Below are 10651 nucleotides of genomic sequence, written 5' to 3' on the forward strand. Positions count from 1 at the left end.
CCGGTCAAGGGCGAGTGGCAGCAGCTGTAGCCAGAACTCCTGCCCCTGAACCCCCAGCTCCCATCAGGGGAGGGAAAGCTGCCCGGCCCGCAGCCAAAACCCCTGCAGCCAGGTGAGTCATGCTGGCAGCCTGAGTCAAGCATTTGGCAGACCTGTTATGTGGTTGTCTGCGGATGTTTCTTCACTTCAGTTTATTCATGGATGATTTCCTATGGATGCATATGGTTTTCAGTGCTATACTACTTCATGCTCAGGCCAAGAACAAACACAAACTTTTACTGTTTATTGATGTGGGTAAATTGTTCATTGGAACAAGTTAGTTAAGTAGTTAAGTCATTGTCCTTGTAGAAGCTGTGTGAAAAGTATTTTGGAGCTTTTGTATTATGTTTTCTCTCCTGTAGGGGGAGGCCTGTAGCAGCTACCAAGTCAGATGGATCGGCTAAACCTTGTAACAGGGGTACTAAACCCCAGCTCCCCACCAACAAGTCTAAACATGACTGTTGTCCTAATACTGTTGAGGCAGCAGAGGGTAAGGCAAGACAGAAGCACTGACAGTCACATACACAGTCAGGTGAAAACCTTTCTTTCCCAAAGTCTTTTCATCAGGAGGTATGAATGGATTTCGTTAGATGTTTTAAAAGGTTTTTAAAAATGGAAAAGAAAGTTGCCAGTTGAAACCCTTTGAGGGCTGATGACACAAATGATGGCTGAAACGTTTAAATAGTTCTTTTGATTTCAGGAACAGTAATTTTCTTTACGCCTTTTTGAAACAACATGTAAACACGTGAAGCAGTGTGAAATAAAACATGTCGCAGTTTAACTTTAAATAACAATGATGCTTGTCAAAGAAGGTATTTTTACCTTGTGTCTGCAGTTTCAGAGCCTCCTGTGGGAGACAGGGTCACTGTGTCCAGTCCAATCAACCGCAGGTCTCATATCTCAAGGCTGGGTCTGGCCCGCGCCCTCTCCCGTTCTGCAGACACCCAGGACCAGGCAAAGCAGCTCTACCAAGAGGTCATCTCCATAGCACCAGGGGTCAGTTGTTATCTGTTATATTTACATTTCTGACATTTCCTCAGTGCTTTTGCAATACAGCTTACAATGGCTTTAAAAAAAACAAAAAGAAAAACAAAAAACAAAAAAATCACCAGTTTCACACCCACTCAACTGTGTGACTCCAGTCTTGGTGATTAATTCCAGTGGAATGATCACATGCTCCTTGCTTGGGTTAGACAATTACACAACATTTAGTTTTTATTTTAAAACTGTGTTAATGGTAGAACACATGGTGATCAAGACTAGAACAATTCGAATTTCTGATTTTACAGCTTCTCCACATTTTATGAAAAGATGTCCCACTGATGTTAGGATAACATGTTAGGATAACATCAGTGGGTGTTATCCTAACATCAGTTGCAAAGTAATCACTCATAGAGACTGACAAGCAGTTGGCAGATGTCTGTTGTCGCCTTTCCTCAGTCCATGTAATCCAAATAAGATGCGGTTAATGATAACCTGGCTGTCTCTGTGTAGGTCCATGACGCCTACATTGAACTTGTGCGGCTGCTGGAGCCATCAGACCCTCAGGCTGCAGTTGACGTGTACTGCAGATTCCCTCTGAAGCCTGTGGCCGAGCAAAGCTTCGACGATGCCTTCATCACAGGAGAGATCGTGCGCATGCTGATGACGCTGGAGCAGTATGACCACCCGCAGCTGGGCCCCAGCCTCGTAGCATACGGCAAAGTCATGGGCCTAAGTGATTCATATTACTATTATTATGAATAATGTAGACAAAGTAAAATTAGTCTTGGAAGAAGTCAAAACTGCTTATTTTAATAGAGGTCAGAATAAATAATCATTTTATAATAATTTGGCACAGACGAACAGAATTTTGTAAAATACTTAAGAATTTACAGGTTGCACGTCAACGCTGTCAGTCACAGAAAAATATGAACTGACTTTTATTACATTTTCTTAGTAGTCACTTTGACTATATTTAATAAGTGTGTTGTTTAAATACAGTGTTGTGTTGAAATCATGCAGCCAGGCCCAATCAGATGGGCCATGACATGCTATTTATAGAGAGGTACCACATTCAACAGGTGCGATAGCCAGATAGATTGCATGACCTGTTACATAGAGTACATACATGCAGCATGACGTCAGATAAATATCTGATGATGCACAAAGCAAGTATTAAGTATTATTACATGAACGCTCATCTGAGATGACTAAGACCGTTTCAAAAAATGTAAAACGCACCTCAAACAGTGTGACCGACATTTGGGATGTCATTTTGAAAAGAAAGCCTTCATACGTTAAAGAATTTGTACTAATCTGTGGCCGCCTTTGTAGGTTGCATAGAGAAATACATCGACATCTTGGATGGAAAGTCCATGACAAAGCTGCTGAGGAGTGTCTATGCCAGGATCAATGACAGACAGGAGGACGACCAGGATCTACAGGACTTCTTCAAGTTCAAATGCTGGATATGATAATGCTTGGAACATTCTAGCAAATGGCTGTATTAATCCTGCTGGATCCTTATGTGACTCTTTTGTCTTGAGCTGATAAGAATGTGTTCATACAAATAGCACTTCTCTTTACCTTACTTACTCCTGATGTTATAAACAAGCCTTTCACACTGGATAGAGGACGCTGAGAAAGTGTTTTGTTTTTTTTCTCCAAACGCACATTTAATCTGAAGAGTTCTCATTAAAATATCATATCAAAAGTGACAACTTATAACAATAAGACAATCTGGGGTACAACGTTCACCAATAGTGCAACAAAAGACAGGTGTTTCAGTGAGCATCCTACAAAAATGGAAATAGATAAAGAAATTAAATCTTGATCCCCAAAGTGTTATTCCAAGCCAGAGGCTGTATGACTCATTTATCCAACCTAATAGAGGGTTTTTGCTAATCTGGGAAATGTATCATTGTGTTACAGGGACATTTCTCTGCACTAGAGGATAACATCGCCTCCAAGGCTCAGCCAAGTGCAAAACGTTTTTCAGGGACTAAATGACATAACCCACACAAAAGATTTCCCACTTCATGTGAATAAAATTCTTTCCTGCCAAGCTAAATCTAAAGATGAGTATCAGTCGTACGAAATCTAGACGGACAGCTGCCAAGTCCTGCAGTAGGAAACTGTTGTCTTCAAATAGAAGGTCATCAGTCCAACGATCACCAAACGTACAATTCAGCCTCACAAAAAGGCAGTCATTTAAACACTACTGGCACATCCATGTAGTTGCATCCTGTTTTGTATTGGCCTGCGAAGACCATCAGTTTTTGTTGCAGCCTACCTTTTCACACCATGTTGAGTTTGGTGACGATGAGCACACGGACAGACTGGTCAAAGCCTGAACACACACACAGGCCCTGCTTGTCAGGACTCCAGTCCAGGCTGGCGATTGGCTGAGTGGACAGAGTGACGTTCTGTAAGAGGTTGACAGTGCCGGCTACGCCCACATCCACATCATTCGAGTCCTTCTTGCTTCTCTGAGCAGGATACTCACTGGAAATGACACAGAGACACAACAAAAATATTTTACCATTTACAGTAAATCAGAAAAAAAATTATTTCTATCAAGCTGCCATAACAATAAGTACTTACTGTATGTTATTTTGAAATGGGACAACACATTGTTGTTGCAAACAATGGATTACTTACTACTTCCACAGATGTAGGTTGCCTGCTCCCCCTGCAGTCATGAAGATGTCTCTGTTTTGAGGCAAGTGTCTCACCTGCCAGATGGTTGACTTATTAGCCTAATATAAAGAAGAGAGATCATTTACTTTCCAAAACAAAGGAATCAGGCAAAATGGCAAAATTCATTCCTAGCACCTTCAAGACATTGTAAACCTGTGTGGAAAACCTCTGAACCACTTTCATTTGATGAGGGTCAAATAATGTGGCCTTGTTGTTGCGTATTTTTGTCAAGATTGTTGTCCCATACACAGTTTTTATCCTTCCTTTGTTGACCTAACTTGTCTGTTTAAAGGTTGTCATTGGTTAAAAAGTTTTTATTTGTTATTATTATAATAACATATAAAATGATGATAAATAATCTAATAAAAAAAAAACAATGTCTCAGCCACATGTTAAAACTTGTCTGTAGAGTTACACTGATATCCAAAAATATCTGCTGGAACCGTATGATTCATGTTTGGACACATTTATTTTCTAACTGTTGATCGCTCCGAAGAACTGGACAAACATTTAGAAAACTGAGGCCTCTGATCTCTCAGACCTAGCAAACACTTGGCGAGCTGGGCTGTGCACTAATGCCAGTTTAAGTGTGTTTTTCTAGCATTTTCCCACACTTCTCTCTCCTCACTGGCCCGGTGTCATTTTTGGCCAGTGTCACAAAGCCACAGGGAATGTTAGACAAACACAACCCCAAACACTTCCAGCTGTGAAAACGGTCAAAACGACGTGTGCCCCCATTTCCCTCTGTACCACACAAATGTAAAAATAATAATAATGATAATAATCTTTTGACATTTTTCCATACGTATGAGCCAAACACCCGTCTGGCTCGCATCACCTGAGCCAATTACCTTTTCGGAAACAGAGGCGAAGCCCTTGGTGGGGTGCTGGGTCCTCATGTCAAAGACGTGGAATTTTCCCTCCAGTGAGGTGGCTACCAGCTTGTTCATGTTGATGTCTTTCCTGTCAAACTCCACACAGCATACCTGGACGTGATGCAAGAAAAAATAACAGTCACTCCCTGGGCATTTATCACATGGCATGGCTCCACCAACAGAGTGTGCTGAAATGGACATAATGACTCCTGGCAGCTTCATCTACATTCAAGAGGTGATGAATAAGCGAGGTGACTATAAAAATAAAATCAGTGCAGTGCTTTGTGAGGGGACCGTGCACTGACCTCAGACAGTCTAAATGATGCTGGGAAATCATTTTCAGCTCTGTCTCCACATGTGTGCCTGTTTTTGTCTGTTGCATGATTCAAGTGCAGGTTGAGGTGCAAAAGAAATAATGTATGTTTGTACAGTTTATCCTAATGAAAACACCAGTTCTCAATATGAGGACTACTCTTTGTGTTTCAGAGCTGAGATGGCTGAATCATGCTGTCAGCTTCAGTTCCTGTTTTCCTCTGAAATGGGTGTAATTTTCTTTCTGTGGTGCCACACTGGCTACATGACTAATGAAATCATCTTCCCCTGAAATATTTAATAACTTCACAAAAATCACATACAACAGGGACTCTCACACCACTTACTGGTAAATGTAACCTATAATTTACCATTTCAATACAGATGTTCATCTTACCCCATTTTTAATGTTGGTTTCCCACCGTACAGACATGTTCCGCAGGTCAAAGAGTTTGATGTCGCCGTTGTCATAGCCAGCACAAACACAGCGGTCCTGATCATTAAAGGCGTGACCTGGAATGTGAAGGTCAAAGAAACATGAACACACAACGCTTTTCAAAGATTATTTGTAATTTTAAAGTGATAATAGGTAAGTATATACATTAAACCTGATACACCAACTCTGAATAATTATATTTTGCTCACCAAATGCTACAGTCCAGCAGTCCCTCTTGGTTTCTCCTTCCATGGGTTCCATGTTGGCTACAGGTGAATCCTTCTGTCTGGGATCCCACACCTTTACTGTCCCTGTAACAACAAAAGGAAAAATGACAACTTAGCTAACTTAAACATGAGATTGTTGGATTTTAAATGTTAACTGCAGAGTAGAGGGTGAATGTTTATTATTGTCTCTATGTCAATGCTTTAAAAATGTTTTAATTGTAAAAAACATCAAACCATCTCTGCTTCCAGTGACTATCTCAGGTGCACCATCACCAATCCCCAGGCCACCAACACCATCGATACTGTTCACTATTTCTTTATGGGCCTTTACACTGTACACTGGGATGTCAGGTGCCTCCAGATTCCTGTGGACAACAGAAGTATCTGCACTGAATGAGCCAGCTGATTTAAAAACAAGGTCAGTGTGAACTCACTTTCAATTCAGCCAGACAGCAACTGTATTAAGAGGCCAGTTATAAAACTGTCCAAATGAGCTTTTGGAATTAGAACAGCTTAGAACCATTAGAACCATTTAATTTCATGCCATTACTGACAAAACACTTCAGTGGATGTGAATAAAATACCATATATTGAGATTTCCGTCAAAATCCCCAGTTGCTATGTGTCTTTGTTGAAGAGAGGTGGCCCCAAATGTCCCACATTTTATGGGCTTAGGTTTCTCCACCTAAAATATAACAGAAGCAAGGTTATGTTTAGCTCCAAGATGAGGACAATTCAGCAGGCAGTGAAATAGCAAAGAAGAAACACTATATACCTATTTTTAGTTAAATCTTGAGCAGTGTGTTATTGGCAAATACCCTCAATTTAAAAACTACAGGTAAGTATAAGAATGAGAGAAATTAGAAATTTTTGTGAACGGTTATTTAACTGAAATTGCCCAAACATAATCAAACACTGACTCTTATGTCGCTGCACCTTTATGTCTGTTAAATGTCAAGCTTCCTACCTATAGCAGCATGTCTGCTTTAATTGTCAGAAAGCTGCAGCACTGAAAGAGATATCTTTCTTAAATGCAAGGATAGTTGTCCCTTAAACTGTTTGGACTCTGCTACTGACTTTGAGAGACAGGCTACTGAAGACCCTGCCAGTGATGGCTTTTAACTGACTCCACCACAGGCCTAAATCTGTGCCCCTGTATATTGTTAGCAACCTCTGGGATAGTCATTATACCGCTAATTAGTGCTTTATTCAGGACAGGTGCACCGGGAAAGTGAAAAAGGCAATAATACTCTAATACTCAGGGGGGTTCAAAAAGAGGTCACTGTACCCTTTTTGTTGTCTGTTACTATGGAGACAACAACCTAGCAAGACTTTTCTAGAAACCTTAGACAATTAAATATTTCTGAGGGGAAAAAAAGAGAGACAGAGGCAAACAATAGTAACATGTTACGGTGTGATCTACCTCCTTAATAAGCTGAGCCTCTCCGTGCTGCATTTCATATATCTGCATTACTCCGGTTCCTCTGGGAAAGTTCCCCAAGCAGACAAACTTCGCACTGCACGGAATCCATTTACTGTCAAAAACGGTGTAGTTCAAGCTCTTCTGAATGTGCGCAATAATCTGGGGCTTTGATAGAGGCGATGACATCTCTGCTGATTTGGAAATATCCTGTAAAACGGTTGAAAAACGCTTGAAAAGTGACCAGACTAACGTTCATCGGTGCAACTCTGCCAAAACATGAGACCCTCCAATGGCGGCTGCCCAAAGAGATGCCTGACAAAATATTTACATCTCAATTAAATGTTAACGCACATACACAGTGTATAGGGATATTTTATGGAATAAAACTAAATTCTGATAACATATTGAGATATCTTGGTTAATTATGCCACGATTATTCATTATTTTCACTCTACAGGCGTCAACGACGTGGCACTTTGGGTCCTTTCCGTCGCACGAGGACAGCTCTCACGCCGCCGTGGCCTCAGTGCGCTTTAATTATTTTACCCTTTAAACTGATTTAAAACACATTTCGGGATGGACGCTGATAAAACGACAGTTTCTACCGCCGGTGCTGCCGCGGAGAGTAAAGATGACACAGATTCTTTCACAAAGGTAAAATCTAAAAAGACCCAGAAGCGAAAACGTGAACAAGATGGAGTGGACATGGACACAGACGAGCCTGTGGCAAACAAGCGGCCGCAGTTTCCACCGATTTCAGGCGACAAACTAAGGGTAATTACTTTGCGTGTTCATGAGCTCCGTGTGTTGTGTTAACTTTACCGAGTGTTTATTTAACGTTATTTGTCGTTGTCACGCGTTATGCCAGTAACGTAAACTAGTTTAGCTTTGTGACTAGTTTAGTCTTGTGAATAAAGTTACTGTAAGCAGCTCTGGGAGAGAAAACACTAATTGTTGGATACAGTTTTGAAGTTCTTATAACACTTAAATTGAATCATTTGAATTTTTGAGACTTACCCAGATCTGCCCAGAGCTCCCCAAAAGCCCCAGGTTTACCTCGTGTCATTTATGTCTGCATAATGTGATTAATCGCATATTTGTCAGAAATTTGCACCACAGAAGTAGCATCCTTTCTCCATCTTGTAGTTTTGGTCTTGTAGTTGGACTCTGTCAAAATCTATCTACTTTCATTGTTTACGTTTCCATTGTTTACGTTTGTTGTGAAGGGTTTTATCCAGTTGTTTCACAAAGATGTTGAGTTTTACTTTGATAGAAAACTAGCAGATGTTTTCATTTACCAGAGATACCGCAGAATCAGCCAATCGGTTACCACATTTGTTGCCAATTCACTGTCAGGCCCCACACAGAGATTAATCTGACCATGGCAGTTCTCAGCAGCACCCTTATGTAATATCTGCAGTCACAAGGTGCTTTGCAAAATAAGTTTTAAAATGCAGAACACCGTATAAGCGCATAAAATATTCATAACATAACCACCCAGCAGAACAAGGATTAGTGAGACCACCCACAACTTTAAAATTAACATTGCAGATTAATACATCAGCAGTTATATGCTGAAAAGTATGGCGCTAATACCTTTACACATTGTCTACAGAATGTGGACAACATGACGTTAACTACTTAGAGCTGGAACTGTTTAGTGCTGCAGAACCTGGTTTTGTAAATGCTGTTTCACAGTATGATTATGATTGCTTCCCATGTGTTTCAGGGACCAGATGAGATGCGCAAAATCCCTGTCCCGGCACACAGATACACCCCGCTGAAAGAAAACTGGCTGAAGATTTTCACCCCCATTGTAGAGAACCTACAGCTTCAAGTCAGATTCAACCTGAAAACCAGGAATGTTGAAATCAAAGTAAGTTTCCCCAGCACCAACATTTAAGCAATGTTGACACTACAATAATGTCCACCTGCTTTGTTTTTCTTCTGGTACCCACAATTGTGTCTATAGTTTTTGGAATATGCCTTTCTTCTTTCAGACATGCAAAGAAACACATGACATTGGCTCCCTCACGAAAGCAGCAGATTTTGTTAAAGCGTTTATTCTGGGATTCCAGGTTGAAGTAAGTACACTAATGGAAGGCTTTGTTGAGCTGTGCATGTTTTCATTTTGCCTAAAGCCTTTTTAAACCAGATTTCTCAGTCTGTTTTTGTACAAAATGTGAATTTGTTCGTCCAACGTAAAGTCTGGGGAGAGATTAGGATTAGGACTAGATCTTATCATTGGTTTGCTGATGTTGAACCTTTATCAAATCAGTGTCTACTGCCAATAAAGGTTCCTTCTTGTCAACAGCCATAAGAAAAGTCTGTAAAAGCTGCAGTGAATTTTTTAGTTTTTATTTTATTGTTCAGATATTTTTGTTGAATGTTTCACAAGAACAACAACGTCAGGTTCATTCTTTTCGTATTATCTTTGGACAAGCAGACTCTCTCTTAATTTTATAATAACTGTCACAATATTTGATTCTTGATGTTTTATCATTGTCACTTGAACCTTGTGTGAGTTTTGTTTGTGAAATAACACTCGCACTTCCTCTTCCCAGGATGCCCTAGCTCTCATCAGATTAGATGAGCTTTTCCTAGAAAGCTTTGATGTCACAGACGGTAAGATCGCTCCACCATGTTACTGTCTGTCTGCTCTGAAATGGTCCACATTTTATTAACACTTTTCTTTCCCTGTTGAAAAATGAACTAAATGTCCAGTTTCTTGGTGTGCATTGTGATTTCACATGTTTTTTGTCCTGGTAGTGAAACCTCTGAAGGGAGACCACTTATCCAGAGCCATCGGAAGAGTAGCAGGGAAGGGAGGAAAAACCAAATTCACCATTGAAAATGTCACAAAGACTCGCATTGTGCTTGCAGACACGTGAGCTCTCTAAATTATTCCCACATCATTACAGTGAAATAAAAATCATGATAATTTTGTGGTTACAGTTTTATTACAGTAATTACTGACCACTAATCGGCTATTTTTTTTTTAAACCTCCTTCTTGTCTCTCAACAGAAAAGTTCACATATTAGGGTCTTTTCAGAATATCAAGATGGCCCGGACAGCGATCTGTAACTTAATCTTGGGTAAGATGGATACTGTTTTTTGTAGTTGATCATATGATTGATGTCACATTTAGAACAGTTTCTCTGAATCTACATGTAGTGCTGAGTAATAACCTTTAAACCCTTTTGCCCTTACAGGAAGTCCACCTTCAAAGGTCTATGGCAACATCAGAGTGGTGGCAAGCAGAGCTGCGGAGAGGTTCTGAAGTCTGATTCGTTGCCATGTGTATTTATCTCTTCCCCCATTGGCTGGTGGAATTCCCGCTGTGATCCTTGTTGTTAAGACTGGTGACTGCCTTTTGGACCCACATCTCAGGTTCGTCTGTAATGGCCTCATGTTTCCAGCTGGTTTTTTTTTTGGATCAGTTGGTTCCAAATGTGAGGAGAAAGTTATGATACATGCATAAACAGAATGCAGGTATCTGAAAATATGAGTTTGTGTAAATAAATGAAAAACATAAATCACCTTAAGATTGAGTTCAGTTGTCATTGAAGTGTGTACGGTGTCAGGACCAAGAACTAATTCATCAACACTGAAGGATGACTGTACGCTGCCTCCTGACAATTCAATTTTATGTCGATG

At 40.4% G+C, this 10651-nt stretch overlaps 2 protein-coding genes across 3 annotated transcripts; one reads left to right on the top strand and one right to left on the bottom strand.

Moving 5' to 3' along the window:
• Window positions 1-1631: 1631 nt before the first annotated feature.
• On the bottom strand, window positions 1632-7266 carry dnaaf10 (dynein axonemal assembly factor 10). 2 transcript variants are annotated; one of them, XM_041050495.1, is made up of 9 exons: window positions 6994-7266; window positions 6155-6255; window positions 5805-5935; window positions 5553-5654; window positions 5305-5420; window positions 4572-4706; window positions 3682-3779; window positions 3314-3525; window positions 1632-1752 (listed from the first exon to the last, which is right to left on the bottom strand). In XM_041050495.1, exons 1-8 carry the CDS (start codon window positions 7177-7179, stop codon window positions 3318-3320), a joined length of 1077 nt encoding a protein of 358 aa, XP_040906429.1. In that variant the 5' UTR covers window positions 7180-7266; the 3' UTR covers window positions 1632-1752; window positions 3314-3317. The 2 variants fall into 2 exon arrangements, with proteins under 2 accessions (XP_040906429.1, XP_040906428.1); XM_041050494.1 differs by lacking the exon at window positions 1632-1752 and having other exon boundaries at window positions 1857-3525.
• A 213-nt stretch (window positions 7267-7479) lies between these two features.
• pno1 (partner of NOB1 homolog) lies at window positions 7480-10534 on the top strand. Its single transcript, XM_041049646.1, has 7 exons — window positions 7480-7767; window positions 8723-8869; window positions 8994-9077; window positions 9558-9618; window positions 9763-9880; window positions 10019-10089; window positions 10207-10534. Exons 1-7 carry the CDS (start codon window positions 7570-7572, stop codon window positions 10272-10274), a joined length of 747 nt encoding a protein of 248 aa, XP_040905580.1. The 5' UTR covers window positions 7480-7569; the 3' UTR covers window positions 10275-10534.
• The last annotated feature ends 117 nt before the right edge of the window (window positions 10535-10651 follow it).

This window comes from Toxotes jaculatrix, chromosome 11, assembly GCF_017976425.1.
Source record: "Toxotes jaculatrix isolate fToxJac2 chromosome 11, fToxJac2.pri, whole genome shotgun sequence".
Classification (NCBI taxonomy): Eukaryota; Metazoa; Chordata; class Actinopteri; family Toxotidae; genus Toxotes; species Toxotes jaculatrix.